The sequence below is a fragment of the Neopelma chrysocephalum genome, unplaced genomic scaffold (assembly GCF_003984885.1).
Source record: "Neopelma chrysocephalum unplaced genomic scaffold, ASM398488v2 Primary Assembly neopelma1_22b, whole genome shotgun sequence".
NCBI classification, from domain to species: domain Eukaryota; kingdom Metazoa; phylum Chordata; class Aves; order Passeriformes; family Pipridae; genus Neopelma; species Neopelma chrysocephalum.
Window position 1 is genome coordinate 13,153,358 of NW_020897690.1, and position 16,725 is coordinate 13,170,082.

The following is a 16,725-nucleotide window of genomic DNA, read 5'->3' on the forward strand; positions in this document are numbered from 1 at the left end:
CAAAGGTAACTGCAACCATGTAAGCAGATTTCAATGATCCTGCCCAAATTCTTACAACAGCAGAAGCAAAATATTTGCAAGAGCCAGAAGCTCAGATTAACAAGTCACTGGACCAGGACTTGCCTCTAGCAGAGCACTATCTTTCAATAGCTGGGTTTGCAGCATCTCTGGGGACTTAGGCCATCTCTCATCCAAAGTCTGCAAGTCTGGTTTCCAAACATTAATTAGAGAAACATTGCAGTGTTGGGGAACACTGGGCAGGAGTTAAGCGTATAAAAGTGGTCAAGGATTTTGGATGGCTCCTAGGACATTAAATAGAGGTGGGGGTTGCTGGTGATGTTAGTATAAGGTTATAAATAAATGCCAGGACAGTATTCAAAGCAAAGTAAATGCAAAACACAATACAGTGGAACATGCTTGAAAACGAGGTTGAATTAACTCTGAATTCAGATTTTTAACTATCTCTTTATTTACTTCATTAGGTGTCAGAATCCATCCTGCCCTTCTTTTAATTAGCTCTAACTCCAAAAAAAGGCTTCCCTTGAAAACAATGAGACCACTCTCTGAATTGGGGACGACTGGGCACATGAAAACAGAATTGACCCAGCACACCAAGAGCTTCCAAAGTTTTTGTGTGTTAGGCAGAGAGCTCTGTTCATTGGATGCTGTATCCTTGGCAACTATTATGCAAGAAACTGTTCTACAAATGCAAAACTTCTGTTTGCTCCAAGAGATTTTCTCTGAAATACTTTTATGGGGTTTTGGATATCCTTAAATCTAAGAGGACACACACCCCTTTGTCATCTTCCCGCATGCTCCCATGAGCATAATACAATAAGTGATGGTAAGAGAGTATTTTCCTCCCACTTCATTACAGAGCGAATAAAAGTTTTACAACTTTTATTTTGTAGAAAAAAAAAAGAAGTGGGCATTTTTCCTTTTTTCTTCAGTGCACTCTGCATAACTAATGCGCAGATACAAGATAATAATGAAACAACATTAATATTACGTCAATCAATGGCATTGCTTTGAAAACTAAAAATTCAAGGATCGTGCCCGGGTGCCTGACTTCAAGGGCTGATCTGCAGATGCCAGCATATGTACTAGAAGAAGCATGCGAGAAGAGATAGGTAAGATTTGACAAGGGCCGTGCTGCAGTTCTTCGCAAGAGGGACTAACAGTACCGATTGTTTCAAGGGCAGCAGACAGGCTGCTATTTTTACCAAAGCCTTGGCTGGATCTGCCTAGCTCATTAAACCTCACCACGGCAAAGTCCTGGTCCTGCCGGCGCGACCCTGCTCCGCGCAGCCCGGCTGTCCTGAACCATCTTCTTCCTCAGTATCCCCAGACACTCCGGCAACGCTAGCGAAGGACAGGCACGTAGTACTTGATACCCATCTGGGGCTTCGGTTTGATGAGGTTTTTCTTCTCCTGAGGAATGCTTGCAGCAGCTACAGCTACAACTGCAGCAGAGGTGGTAGCTGCCCTTGAGGGCGTTTGGGAGCACAGGAGAGCAGCGGAGGGAGCCCCGGGCCTCCCCCCAGGACTTACGGAAATACTGATACTGCCGGGGCGAGAGATAGCGCCGGCAGAGGCACACGGGGAGCCGGCGGGGGCACATGGGGTCCAGCGGGGCAGCCCCGCCGCCGGGCGCTCTCCCCGCACAGAGCCCGGGCTGCCGCCCCGCAGGGCCAGGGGCCGCCCGCCGGCCTCTGTTCCCCGCCGCCGGGATCATGCGGGGAGGCCGCTGCCCTTCGCCCGGTGCCCCCGCCACACACACACACACACACGCCCTTGCCCTCCCCCGGTACCTTCTGCGGGGCGCGGAGCAGGCGGTGCACCCCGGCCAGCTGGGTGGCGAGCGGGATGTCCTCTCGGAAGGTGTAGAGCGGCGGCCGGGTGGGCTCGGGGAAGTTGGTGCTGTTGAAAGGGTCGGTGTCATCCAGCAGCTGCACCCGGCACACCAGCGTGGCCATGGCGCATCCATGCACCGCCACGGCCGGGCGCGGGCGGGCAGCGGCACCCCCAAGTCACCGGCACCGAGGTGCTGCCTGCGCGCCCGCCACCGCCTGCGAGCGGCACTCCCCTCGCCGGCGCGGGCTGGCCGGCAGCCGGCAGCCTTCCCCCGGCTCCCCGAGCGAACGCCGGCCGCCTCACAGCCGCCGCGCCTCGGGGAGGCGGCCCATGGCCCCTTCCCCGCCGGGATCCACGAGTGCAGGAGCGCTTCAGGCCGAGAAAGCAGGAGGCGGCGCCGGAGCCGCGGAGCGCGGGCAGAGCAGCAGCAGCAACTCCCCCATTCCCAGCCGCTGCGCGCCGAGCGAGCAGCGGGAATGCCGCGGCCGGCACGGGCAGCCCAGAGCAACGCCGGGCAACGGGGCGGCCGCCAGCGCCCCCGCGCGGCCAACGGCGGCGGCGCCACCCCCAACCCGAGGAGACCTCCCCGCCGGGCGGGAAGGAGAGTCCGCCCGGGATATCCCCCGCCTCCGCCGGCCCAGGGGGAGCAGATAAAAACAGCGAGAGACAAAGGGGGAGCAGGGCCGCCAGACTTTCCAGCCGCATCAGAGGAGCGGGAGCGACTCACCCTTGGCTCCCGGCAAGAGTACGCGTGTACTGAGCTCAGTCTTCCTGTCACAAACATCCCAAATGTCCCAAATCTTTAGTATAATATTTACCCCTTTCTAAAGGGAAGCCTTAAATAATACCCGCTTTAAAAAGAAAAAAAAAAGTTTAAGATTAGCTCACTCGGTTAGAGCCTGTTTCTAATAACACCAAGGTTGTGGGTTCAATCCTGTTTAGGCCATTCACTTAATGGTTATACTCAATGGTCCTTGTGGGTCCCTTCCAACTGCAAATACTCTGTGAGTCTGTGATTCTGTGACCTGAAACCAGGGTATTCGATATAAGATTGTTGGATGTGTTTATCTATATTTGTATAAAACCCTCTCTGCCATTAGGGTTGTATGTACTCGGGGTTCGTTTGGTTTCCCAGGGCATAGGGCCTGGCCAATCTCCCCACCCCAGACAGGAGACATGTCAGGTGCTGCCTGGCTTTGCATGTGGGCTCTCCTCTTTCTTTACACCTTCTCCTTCCTTCCTTCTCCCAGGGGAAGGTAGGGACAAAGTGCCAAGCACCTGGGTAGGCACAGAGCAGAGCGTTGAGCTCTTTGAGGTACATCTATACATGTTACCTAGACTGCAGCCTCATTGGTGGGAATCGAGGATACACACACTCTGGTCTTCATTCTTGGGGGCATGGACCACAGGAGAAGGGCCATGAAATAAGTTATCGGTGAAATACAGAGAACTAAGGGTCTTCCTGTCCTGGGGGAATGGCTGCATTTGCATAGGCTGAGCATCTACCCAAGAGGATGCACCTTACTTTACAGACATGGCTCATAACAACCTATCCTTTCCTCCTTCATGGAGAGGCCTGTGGGGCAAGACCTGTAGCATGGTAAGAACTGCGGGATTTATCACAGAAATGTCTTAGGCAAGAAAGCATGACCTCTAGATCATAGTGTTTGCATGAAGTAACAGTTTCCTCACAGAATGATTACTGGTTTGGGAGTATTTGTCAGCACTGACACAAAAGGGGATTTCTGTCCACATGTGGTCTGTCCTTCTGTTTCTGTTCTTCTTGGGACTAACTTGTCATGGTTCAGTTTTGCCAGCAGTTATGCATATTTTCAGAAAAAAGAAGTTATATATGGTGAAGTTCTGCTTTTGATTTTTAAAATTCCTATTTTACAAAATTCCTATTTTACAAAGAAATATATTTTTGCATTTCCTTTAGTACCAACAATTTAGTTTCTAGAGAAAACAGTATTGCTTATTTATGTTGTGTATTTATGTCTGCTTATTTATGTTGTGTATTTTTGTCACAATGTGAAGTTAAAATAAAAAAGGATATTTTGGGTTTATAAATCATGATTTACCGAATTATCATTTAAATTCCATTTTTGTAAAAAAAAATTACGTTTGCTGCTAATTAATGATTAATATGAGGTGGCATTTTCTGCTAATCAATTATTGACATTAAGTGGTATAACATTGTTATTCTTGCTATTCATTGGATTAATCCCGACTTTTGCTAAATTAATATATGGCACTTGTCTCATTGCAGAGGCATTAATACTTGGAGGGCAGTTTTAAATAAATTATGGAAGCCAGGATTTTATATGGGACAGCATCACGTTATCTTTCCTCTAATAATGGAAAATGAAAACGAAGAATCAGTGCAGTCCTTGGAGCCAATGGAGATCAGATAACCTAAGGCTCACCATCTAGCCACAGACTCTAAATCCCATAAGGAACCTTGTATGTTATGCTCTTCAACTGGGTTTCCAAATACAAGGTGGCTGGTGGAGATATATTTTATGACCAGGAAGGAAGGAAAATAGAGCAATACAAGCATGAAAGGATCATGAGTTAGCCAGAGCTTTGAGGTGCATCTTTTTCCTATACTTTCCTATACTTCCCATATACACACACACACACACACACACACTTTCTTATAATTTTTCTTAATTGTAAACATCCTCAAAGGACTATAAACCAATGAATTTCAGAATCTGGATTTTATTTGAATTCGAATTCAATTAATACAGGTAAAAAGAGAAAACAGATCTGCTGGATAAAGCAGAATAACATTACAAAGTCTGTGAGCGTGAGTGTAGAGGGAGAGATACGCGCCTAAATTCAACATTTGAATGTTTTCCCGCTTTTCTACATACTCTTCAGAGGCCTTCTGAATCTGCAGTCTCTTTCCATCAGCCTGAGCCAGGGCAGTGTATAGCCTCCTCTTCCAGTCACCAGTTTATGCTTTCGCTGCAAAGCTGTACCTTGTCCTTTGAAAAGTCCTTCCCTCACACTCTATCTGCTTTGCAGACTGAAGGACAGTGCTCTCTCCTCTCTCCGCTCTCCTCTGTCATCTCTCTTCTGTCTCCTCTCTCCTCTCACAAGGTTTTGTTTATTCAGTGCAGCAGCTAAATGAAAGTGAGGAGGCAACTTTACTTCTCACTGTTCCACTACAATCTTTCAAAAGAGCATGAGATGGCTTTTAAATTACCTTAACACACAGTCAAATTCAAATAAACAGCCAGACGCTGCCTGTCAGGAGTACACAGCATGAAGCACCCTGGGCATTGCATCTGGAAGGACAGAGGCACGACAAGAACAGCAGATGTGGTCACCTCACCCCATTTCTCATCGTGGAAGGCCTTCTCAGAGAGTGAGAGGATTTTCCTAAGTCATGCTGAATGAAAACAGCATTCAGAAGCTCCGAGGAATCCTCAGCACAGTCCAGGCTGTGTTTCTTTTGCCTTCAGTGGTATAACAGACTAGTGAGTCCCATTCCTGGAGGTGACAACTGAGATGGGCTGTGTTGCTTGCTGACCTTGGAGTCCCCAAGTCCATCTCACATGCCCTTTCCATGAAAACATAGCCTGCATATTATCAAGTAAAGTCCAGTTTCAAGGTCCTAAGTTCCTTTCACAATATCATAAGGGAAAAATGTGTGCATACATTTTTCAGGAATGAAACACAACTTAGGAGGTTTCATTTAGGGTTGATTTATTCATCTTAACTCATCCCATTATTGGCATTTCTTAGAAATACATTGTTGAATGAGTTAAGATGGTGTGTCAAGTTTAAATTTGAATTTCATTATTGTTGAAACCTCAATGTTAAAATAACATGGGTTTTTTTGTCTTTAATTTCCTCTTTTTTATTAAAAATAAAAAATATATATTTGAGGGAAAGTTATTGAAAGCATATTTTTTAACCCAAAGACCACCCAGACACAATGTAAATGTGCATTTAAGCAGTTTTAAGAAATGATACTAGGTATCAGAGCAATTGGCATAGCTCCATAGGAGTATTATTTTTTCTGGTGTATCATCACATCAATACAGATCTAGACACATGATTGTGAGATTACAGTATATGAAGTGGCCAGTCCTTTGGCTTTATCTCTCCCTGTCAGACAAATTGAATTGCTTTCCAAATTTCATTTTTTGAACTTCAAGCCAATTTTAGTTATGGGAGAACAAAAGCAATTTTAACTTCCATGATTTATTCACTTAACCTTAATAAAGCTGAAAAATAACAGTCTATTTGGTAATGGTAATCAAAATGGGCTTGCGAACCACTGGAATTAAAGTACAGTAATGAAAGTGCTGACAGATCCTTTACTGTAGTGATGGGAACAGTATTTCTGCCTTATCCACACTATAATCTGTAAATACTGCTTTGTTCTCTTAGTGAAGTGTGGAGAGCGATTTATTATCATTGTTAGCATGGACAGGCAAATAACCTAACACACTTCTCAAAATAATGGTGTGTAAGTGAAATCCAGTCTGTCACAAGACCAAAAATAATACTGTAGATTTTGGCCTCGTTCATCCAAGGATCTCAAAGTGCTCAGCTACCATTAAATGTTGCCTGCTTATTCCTGCTGTTCAGATGGGGAAACTGAGGAGATGACAGATCAAGGATACAATTCTTATATGATTTTTTTTATATAGAAGTGTTTTTTTACTGATTGCAATAGAACCTGAACTGGGTGTCATATGACTGGATCACAGAAGACATCCACAGAAAAGCCCACCTTAACAAAACTTCTTTTTTGTAGCTAAGGACTTACAATGGTCCCAAAGACTATCAGTGTCTTTATCAAGCTTGAATCACACATTCTAATTCTTTTGAGTTGTACTGAAAATTATTCATCTGTGGTGGCTGGCTAATACTTTATATGAAGTAATACTATATGCTATTAACACTGGCTAATACTGCACTTTGGTGGTGAAGATGAGCTCAAGGTTCACAATTCCAAAATCACTCAACGTTCAAAGATGCTGCACAGATCTGTAAAAACCAAGCCCTGGTTTGGTATGATCCATGGATCATACCACCCCAGGAAATAATGTTAGATCTTCTGACGGTGATCCTATAGATCACCTACTTCTCTGCAAGGTCTTCACCTGAGGTAGTCAGGTCTTAAAGATGTAACTCCTGTTGAAAGGGCTGAAAAGTGAGATTTCTGTGATGTGCGTGCTGCTCAATGCCATTTAATACAGTCTTTGGTTACACAAATACACTTGTGGTCTCTTACAGGACTCCTGTCTCTTTCAGCACACAGGCAAGGGGACTTAATTCATGCACACAGGTATTTTACTTCACCTTCACCGTTTAATGCTCAAGGCCTCCTGCCATATCCATTGCACGCTACTTAAACCCTGTTCTGATGACAGAACTAATTTCCTCGAGAGATTTGCTCCAGTGCTCAGTACTATATCAGATGATTGCTTTGCAACTATTTATTAATTTATAATCACAACGGTCCTCTGCAGGGAAGAGGTGATTTTGCCCCCATTTTATGGTTGGAATGTTGCCAGACAAAATGGAGATGAAGTCAAAAGTAACCACCGCTGTTGGCTGTCTAATTCTGCCAATCTGCCTACAACCAGATTCCAAAACATCTAAGAACACTATGAGTTAGACGTGCTGCTGAGAGTGACCTTAGCTCAGGCTGGTTGGGTGTTCTACTGCTAACACCAGGATGCACAGAAGAGGAGGAAATGCATGCAATGAGACTCTGAAAAAGTCACAGGGAGTGACTTTAACTTTGTGCTGGAATTTTACCATGGCAGCATTTATGGGGCTTAACCATTAGATACCCTCATCTGAATCGTCAAGCCACTGGATTCATTCACTTTAAGTACCTCAACAAGTGAGGGGGAGAGCTTGTAGAAACCAACCCTCTCTGCTACTCAGCTCTGATTCTTTCTCAGAAGGAAAAGATATATCCCGTATGAAGTTGTGAATTAAAATTTATTCTGAAAATACTTTATTCTGCATCTGTGTAAACCTTTATATACATGTGCAGAGTCACTTTTTCAGATTCTAAAGAGAATGCTCCCTACTGTTTACACATCAAACCTCCAGCCAAGGACCATCCATGCTTTATCAAATTCCAGTTAACTGTAACTGCTCAAGCTCTCAAGCCCATGGATATCAGTGAGACCACAAACATGTCTAAGGTATATGAGGACATAGGTGTAAGACAATGAGAACAAATAAGAATCACTTAGGAGCTATTTCTGCTTGCGGGATCTTTTACCATTTGTAATGTTACACAGAGCTGTAACTACAGATGATTTTTGAAAAGGTGACTGATTCTCGTGAGCTGGCCATTAAATCAGACAAAAACTCAGTCTTTAAATTAAAGTTCTCCTTTTATCAGTGAGATATGTCTTTTATAGATTTTCTGTCCATTTTTCATCATCCTCCTCTAAAAAATATAAAGGTGTGGGGATACCTCCAGGTGATATTAATGTTGCTCCTTTCCTGGAAGCACCTGCTTAGGATGATGGGGAGGAGGTTACACAGCTTGAAGAGTATGGGAAGGTAGAGAATGAGGGTCCCAGGAGAGACCTCAGAGCCTGCAGATCATGCTCAGATGGAGAGGTTGCTGAAATGGGCCACAGAAACATTAGAAAGAAAACCCTCTAGGGACCAGAGGGGAGGCTGTAGAGTTTGCTGGAGCTTAAAAAAGTTAATGAATTGACTGCAAATAGAACTTGAAGCGAGCTCTGACTTTACTCTTTTAGAGCATTGCAAGAGGAGCTGGCTACAAGCGTTTTCTATTTCTGTTATAGATTCCTTACTTTGAATTTACTGGAAATATACTAGCTTGTATCTGAACACTGTTTGGCTTTTGACTTGAAAAGCCATTTGATCCACTTTGGGAAGTTCATTTGAGGGAAGGGAGTAGAGAGAGCTTGCCTCTTCATTTCTCTCCTCATTCTCTGATGCTGTGAGAACAGGAGTGGTAACAGGGGTTTCCTGGACGATGTCTTCAGAGAGGACACGAGGCAAAGGCAATTTCCAGAAGCAAGGTGAACCATGTTGGACCAATTGTCTGTCCCAGTACAGCAAATTCTGTTAAGGACCCCCTAAAAATTTCAGTATTTTCCTGCTCAGCAGTCTCTGAAAGTGTAACGCAAACTAATTTTTTGGCTCAGCAATAGAACTTGATAATTTATTTTCAGTGGAATAAAGAATGAAGCACAGTCCTTCTTCTCCATTATTAAAGAGCATGTGAGCTGAAAAAAGACCCACAAGCAGCAGTGAGAATGGTTGGTAAATTACTTCTTATTCTTTGATATATGAATTTTGATATAAACTGACATTGGTTTTATCAAATATAGTGGTATCTTGCTAGTATGAGATCTTAGCATAAAACTCAGCTAATGAGTCTTTCTTGGAAAATGGGAAGATTCTCCCATCCATAGATTACATTACTTATCAAGCAAATTATATTTTCAGATGTAATTCATGGCACTGCTCTTTTTTTAATTTTGTTTTCTAAACATAAAAGCTTGTGTTTCACACACATTTGTACAGAAAGTCTCTATCATTACAGGACTAAGAAGAAGAATTAAAAAAGGGATAAAGTAGCCTGCTTACAGACATGCTGTAGCTGTAATGGCCTTTTCTGCATTTTCAGCTCAATAGAAACAAATGCCAGATTGGACACAAGCCATACAGACATTTAATAGACAGCAGCCGGGAATGCGGTGGCCATTTGCTGGCACATGACAATAAATGAGAACATCTGAAAAAGTACCAAGACCCAGTTTATTTTTAAAGCAGTTTCTAAGATAAATAAAAATAGCCTCTTCTTGAGGAAAACAGAACATCTTGGTTTGGAATCTGAACATATGAAATCTGCTTTAATTTTTTTGTTACTGACAGCATTTACCCACTGATTAATTATCACATCACTTTGTATCTTATAAAGTACTGCTGAGTGTTGCCTCGATGACTTGTTTAAACTAAACTTTGGAGGAGAAAAAGTAGTTCATAATTTTTCATTTTAGGTATCCACTTTGCATTGTGGATGCTTATTTGATGCAAATTGATCTAGAAACTAGGGAGGTTAAAATAAAGAGGTTTCAAGTGGAAAAATATTTATGGAAAAAGACCACAAATGCTTGAAAGTGTGCTTCACAGTTTATCAATTCTTTTGTCAACAAAATGAGCTTCTACAGCTTTAAAACTCGTCTTCATAGTCGGACTTTTGCACCTTAGGTTAGATAGCTGATAATTAAGATACTACTTAAAATGTATTTTCCCCAGTTAGTGTATACACATCCGACAAGTGTATTCTAAGATTGAGCCAAGAATAAATATTTGTGGTTTGATGAAAATACAGGGGAGTGTTCATATCAACTTTTATAAACAATTGAAGTGATTGTAGATAATCCACCATTATTTATTTTGATGTAAAAAGTCCTATGCTGATATAAACATCCTCAATGCAAAGTTACTTGTTACTGCTTTTGTAAACACAAGATCATAAACAAATTTCTGGGGACAGTTAAATATGGAGAATATTAAGCTTAGTGACCAATATCACCTACCTCAGGGTGAAGAGCAAGAGACTTCATCACAAGAAATTGCAAGATAATTTGTACATACCTTTTTAATGATAAACACTATTTAACAGATGATTTTGTATATTCCACAACAGTTTTAGTTTGAAATATTCCTCTTTAATGTGGTTTTCTAAGTTCATATGGTCTTATCAGCATAAAAAATCCCTCCATTTTTGAATACAGGCATATATTTTATCTCACCACAGTCTCACAGTATTAAGTTCCAGAGGCTAAATATGGATTTTTTTAAAGCCTTCCTCTTCATCATTTTGGAATTCCCCTATATTCAGTTTTCTTGAAAGCTTGCATTATTATACAACTGCATAGATACTAATACTTGTTCTTTTACATCATTCATTGTTTTAAACAGTTTTATCACCTTCATTTTTATTCACTTTCTTTGTAAAATAAACACATCTAATATTTTCTTCCTCTCTTCAAATGGAAGTTTTACATTCCTGTGCTATTTTTCAGTCTATCTCTGAGCATGCTGTATGTTTGGCTTGTATTTTGGGGAGTGGAAAGTTGAAAACTGGACAGAGAATTGTAAGAGTAAAAAGAAACTGTCTTCATAAAGCCATTGTAATGTTTTCTGTATTAGTTTTTATCCCATTCTTCATGCATCCAAATATTTTTATTTATTAAATTTTTGGCTTTCCAGCCCCTAGTGTACACGGAGCAGGAGTTTCATCTATCTCTTTAGAATAAAATAATGTTATTTTCCTGGAATGGGCACAGTTCCTATAGAACCTAATAAGACATTGTACCAGATGCATACTGCTTCTTCCAATTTATAGCAGAAACACATTGCATATTTTAAGTTTTCTGAATAATTTGTTATAATCACTGGCCTTACCTCATCTCTCTTGTGTACATCAATGTGCTTGTAAATTTGATCATAAATATTTGCATGCAAAGGCAAACAGAACTCCTGCATATCCTATGCTTATGGGAGCAACTAAGTGTCTTTATCGAGTTACAGGTGGCCATTTTGAACATTGGCTTTTTGAAGACTTGCAAAATAATTCCTTACTAGGACTCTTAGTTAAAACATCTTGAATGAGGGCTGAATGGCACAAGAATCTTGTTGCCTTTGGGCCAGCAAGCTATTTTCTGTTTTGCTAATCTAAATATCTTCTGCCTGGGTCATAGCCCGAGGTTGTGACTTGCAATTCAGTGAATGTCCATTTTTCTTTTCTTGAAGAAACAGGAAGGCATCCCTATGTATTCAGGATGGATAGAAACTTTTTGTGCTGGTTAAAGCTTACAGGCCTAATCCTTGGACCTATGCCATTTGACACCAGTCAGCTAAGGAGTTTACCTTTTGATATTACTTTTCAATTCTGTCCTTTGGACTTCTGCTAAGTGGTACAGAAAAAAAAAAGCAACAAGCCTACAGGGAGGTTGCTTCTCTGTCTCCTTGAATTAAGAGGGAAAGCAGTTGCACTTCTTCAGCAGTTTCCTTATAGGCATTGACAGTGCCAGATAGTCACAACCACCATGCTCCAGCAGAAGCTTCAGTTCCCACATGGGGGAGAATGTTGCACATCTTCCTTCTTGGCTTGGGCAGGGACTTGATGTTAGGAAGTTTTTTATATGCTCTGGGCCCAAAACTTGGAACGATTCTTTCATGTGAGACATCTTTTATCCTAGTGGGCTAGTCAGGCTCTAAGTAAAATGCAGAAGCAAAGTTTGTAGGATCATAAATATTTGATACTGTAGGATCAGCCAAGTGTTTTTAGGATGCCCAAATTAATCTCCTAATAAGAAAGTGATAGCAAAATTTAACTCCTGTGAGCACTTCATATGCACAGACAAAGATCTCACTTTTTGAAAATAACATCTGATTTTTAACAGCTTTTTTTAATCAAGAGAAAGGAACCCCCTGAAGGAGCTGTGTGCTTACTTGGTGCTATTCCTAAAACTCCTCTGGATACCAGCATATCATGCTTGCCAATTGAACTGTTAAGTCAGAAGGCACTAAAACCTATATTTTAATGTGACACTGTTTCCTCCTTTTCACCTTCTGAAAGCACCCCCAAATCAAACCCATGATGTGTAATTCTGGTGGCCTGGTCCTCATGCCAGAGCTGCCATCTGCCAGCATCTTGACAAGGAGGAGAAATGGACACACCTGATTTAGGAGGACAGAGGGCATTTTCTATTCTTGTCACGGAAATAGTAACTGTACAAAATACTTTATTTTAATATTGAAAATGTCCTCTGGTTGGAAACTCATTTGCATCAGCATGCTGCCCTCTGCTTGTTATTTCTTCACTGCAGAAAGGTACTTCTCAATGTTATCTATATGAGAAGCTTTTAGATTTACTTTCTTTAGTTTGTGAGGGTTTTTTCCCCTAACTGCTGAATAGTGCAAATAACCTGTAGATCTATGCTGAGATAAGGAATAGTGAAGGGAATTTTTGCTCAAGGCCACTGTGCTCAAACAGACCTGGGAAGCTCCTACAAAACCCTGTAATCAAGACTCAGAAGATGACCTTGACCTACCTCTCCCTTTGAGCCTCCAAGTCAGTGAGTGTTAGACTGGATATTGAAAGTTAATGAGGCTGCAGCTAGAATAAGTCACGTGTGAGACTGTGGATGAAGCACAGATGGCCGAGGAGGATCACAAACAGCTTTCCTGTTGGATGGAAGGTTAGGGAGCCAGCAGTGAAGTTCAGCCAGGACCTAGGTAAAGGTAGGGAGAATCCTAATTCCCTGTGGAACACAGGAATTAGGCTGATGGGCTAAGTCTATCGGTCAGCATGAAACAGCTCATTTTCAGTACTGCATTAACTGTAACAACTACCCCAATACTTGCACTCAGTGCCTTATGCTGCTGTGGTTGGACCATCCCTGGATATACCCAGGTGATGAAGTATGACACTTCCACAAAGCACAGATTAAATATGCTTTTATTATGAATGTTGTGCCAGGGGAAAGTATTGGGTCAGCCAAGTGACTGATCGTGGAATCTCTGGCGTTCAGCAGCTGGAACTGCAGAATCAGTGACAGCCCTTTTTTGCCCTTGGCAGTAGGCTTGATATTTACTTAGTACTGATTTTCTTTGATTAAGAAATTGGCTAAGCTATCACAGACATCCCTCCTGTCTCTCTCTACTCATCTTAACTTGAACTGGCTATGTAGCAAAGATGAAAGCAACAGTCAAAATCCATGAAGGACTGTACTGCAAAAAAATCTGGAGGGGAACAAAAGTTATAAACTCCTAATAATACACAGTTTCTTTTCTCCTCGATTGTGAGACTGGCTTTCATACCTGCAATATGAACCACTGTTTTCTTCTGTGGTTTTCAACTTAATAGATAGTCAATCTTTTGTGTATTAATAGTCAAAACCATTTTGGAATACTTTCCTAGATGTGGTCGTATTGCTTCCAAAAAAGAACAAACCAAACTTGAATATGATTTTGTAGTATTAAAAAGGTAATAGATTTGTCTTCCTTTCTTAGGGCACAGTCTCAGCATCGTGTTTTCAGGAGACCTGCAAGTCAGATTCCATGACAGCAGAGTTCAGCTAGAAAGAAAAAATAGGACCTTCCAAAAACCTGCTGAGAGTTACCTTGTTACAAAACACAAGTAAAGAAAAAAGCTTAAATATTCATGTAAAAGTGATGCAACATCAAGACTAATAACAGCATATGGATATAATTTTTCCTCTGAAACTGGCAATTATGATTCACGGTCTATAAGTTTTTACTCTTGCCATATCTGCCAGTAAAGCAAGGTTAAATGCAGCTGATAACTCTGAAGGGAAGGAGCCAATCTGTCAACTGAATTCAAAAGGTTGACAAAGCAGAGGCATCATATTAAAACAATTAGAAGATCCATGGTACTTAGTTATAAAGAATGTCGTTATAGCTGAGCTCAAGAACAGAGTATTGTTGTAGTATCCGTACAGTCATACAGCAAGCAATATATCCTAATGGGCTTTATAGCTAATGAAGAATGACACAGAATGCAAATCTCTTATTAATCTGGATTAAGTAGAGAAAACAAACTTGTTTTAAACCTAGCCTTATAAACAGAAGGTCTAATCCTGAGCCTGCTTATATAGGGGTGTTAAACTAAATACAGTAGAAATGGTGTGTTTGCTCAGTGGTGGAGAACAAAGCAGGAAGCAGCCCTACAGACTGCCAGCAAGGGGGTTACTCTTTGCAGTGAAATATGAGTCACGGGATCACACACACAATTAATAAGCCAAAATCAACACAGGCGGGGAACATTAGGCTCATTTGTTTAATTATTCACTACAGGCAAAGTCTGTTGTTCATTTGATTTCAGAATCTGGGCAGCACCGTTTTGCGCTGGATCGGACCCCATTCAGATCTGCCTCTAGACCAAACAAGGGAGTTTCTGATCCAAGCAATGGCCACATCTAAGAACTTTGGATAAAGTAGTATTTAGCTTTTGTCTAGGAGTTATGAACTGTCTGCAAGGTATAATGGCTTAAATTGACACATGCCAAAAGATCACTAAACTTTCAACAGCTGTATTATGTATCAAAAGCATTTTTATATGACATTCACAAGGAAAACAATAACAGACTAAAATCAGCTTCATTCAAACACTCAGGAATTTGTTGAGAATCTTGATTATTGCTCTTTGAAGAACACTTCTGTGATTAAAATACACCATTTCAGCTGGTGGAAACATTTCATGCAGACGTGTCTGTGTTAATAGCAGAATAAATGGAGCATTTTATCACGTTTCATAGGAAGGTTTTTAAAAAATAAAGATTATTGGGCTTGATCATCAGAATCTGTGTGGCTGGAGAGAATTTTATTCTGTGACATTCTTCCAAAGACTTGCATTCAGACCACCGTGAGCAGAAAGATGCCCACACTTCAAAATCTCTCAGAAAACTGAGCAGTGATCTGTAAGCCATTCCTACAAGGCAGTAATTATTTTGCACAAAGGGAAACTAAGGTATCATTTATCTTTTGGCCAAGTAATACTGACTGATAAGAAACCAACACTGAATTTACTATTCATTTATTTTCTGAAGGAAAGGTGAAATCAGCTAGCTTTCCTAAGATATTAACAGCGTGGGATCTAGCCATCGAACTGACTCAGTGCTTGTATGAGGAAGAGAGGACTGATGGCGAACATCAGGCATCAGCTTTTCTGTAACAATGAAGAAAATACTGATCACATAGATAAAACTGTTGCGAGCTTAAAATATACACTAAGCAGAGTTAAAAGGAAAGATTCTTCACTATGTTCCTGTGAACATATTCAGGCACTTAGTGCATGTCTGGATGTTCAAGAGTCCTGACCTCTCTCAGCTGGTCTATGGATTTCAGTATTTAAGTAGCTGAGCAGGAGCTTGCAGGCTCAGCACTTCTGTGCATCAGGCCACCTGTTGAAGTGCCTAAATATAGTCCTCTGAGCTTAACCTCAGGCTTGACAACCTTGGCTATTACGAACTGCTATTGCACCTCTAGCAGTTATTCAAAGCAGTTCAGGGATCCCGTGGGTCAGGAAATTAGCAGGAAGACATCTCCAGCTCTCTCCATGCAGAGAGAAAGGCAAAGCTGAATGCATTAGCAAATAATATAATGAGATTTGGCAAATAGCTGAAGCGTGAAGAACCACTGTGTTATCACTTAACGCTAAAGCTGATGCCCAGCTGAAGCCTACCACTAAAGAGCTAATGCAAACTGAATTGTACCCACTTCTTTTAGTGGCTGTATCATGTTTAGGTTACAAAAGGGGAAAAAAAATCTAACTCTAATATATACCTCAAATATGAAAACTCATAATGTTTCTCCGGTACTGGATGTATCTCTTTATCTCTCCTTGTAAACATTGATTTGGTTTGGGAGCTGCAAAAGTTACTGGAAAACAGATTTTAGTGATTAAAATAAAACAGGTAGACTCTAAGCTCTGAGGATGTATTTATTATGTCCAGGGATGCTTGCATGTGACCATTTGTTTTTTAAACAAGATCAGTGCAGCATAAGTAAATAGATCTGTATATGCAGCTGTAGTGTTATTGAGGAGACTCACACCAGTCTAGTTATTCCAGTCCTGTGGAAATGACCACTTGCAATCTTAAAAATACCCCTTTTATATTGCTAGGTCTGCAGAGATGTTACATTTGTGTAAATTTCTGTGTATGTTATGTAAACAGCACTGTTACCCTCTAAGTGAACACAGCCCTTGGATTAGCAATTTTTACAAGATCATCAGGCAGCATCTTGTCAATAGGATTAGCTTGCCTCATTTTCAGACTAAGAGAGAAAACAAGAATCTGGATTCTCAGA

General features: G+C 41.3%; 1 protein-coding gene and 1 long non-coding RNA gene across 2 annotated transcripts in view; one reads left to right on the forward strand and one right to left on the reverse strand.

The window, feature by feature from the left end:
* Window positions 1–2,128, reverse strand: part of FHOD3 (formin homology 2 domain containing 3) — a 383,569-nt gene extending 381,441 nt beyond the window's left edge. Inside the window, 1 exon segment of the mRNA XM_027680405.1 lies at window positions 1,812–2,128. Within this exon segment, the coding sequence (XP_027536206.1) occupies window positions 1,812–1,976 (165 nt within the window). The 5' untranslated portion in view covers window positions 1,977–2,128.
* Window positions 2,129–12,976: 10,848 nt separating this feature from the next.
* The window catches only part of LOC113966128, a 43,000-nt gene continuing 39,251 nt past the window's right edge, over window positions 12,977–16,725 (forward strand). The window contains exon 1 of the long non-coding RNA XR_003533714.1: window positions 12,977–13,137. This is a non-coding gene — a long non-coding RNA (uncharacterized LOC113966128). The remainder of the gene's footprint in view (window positions 13,138–16,725) is intronic.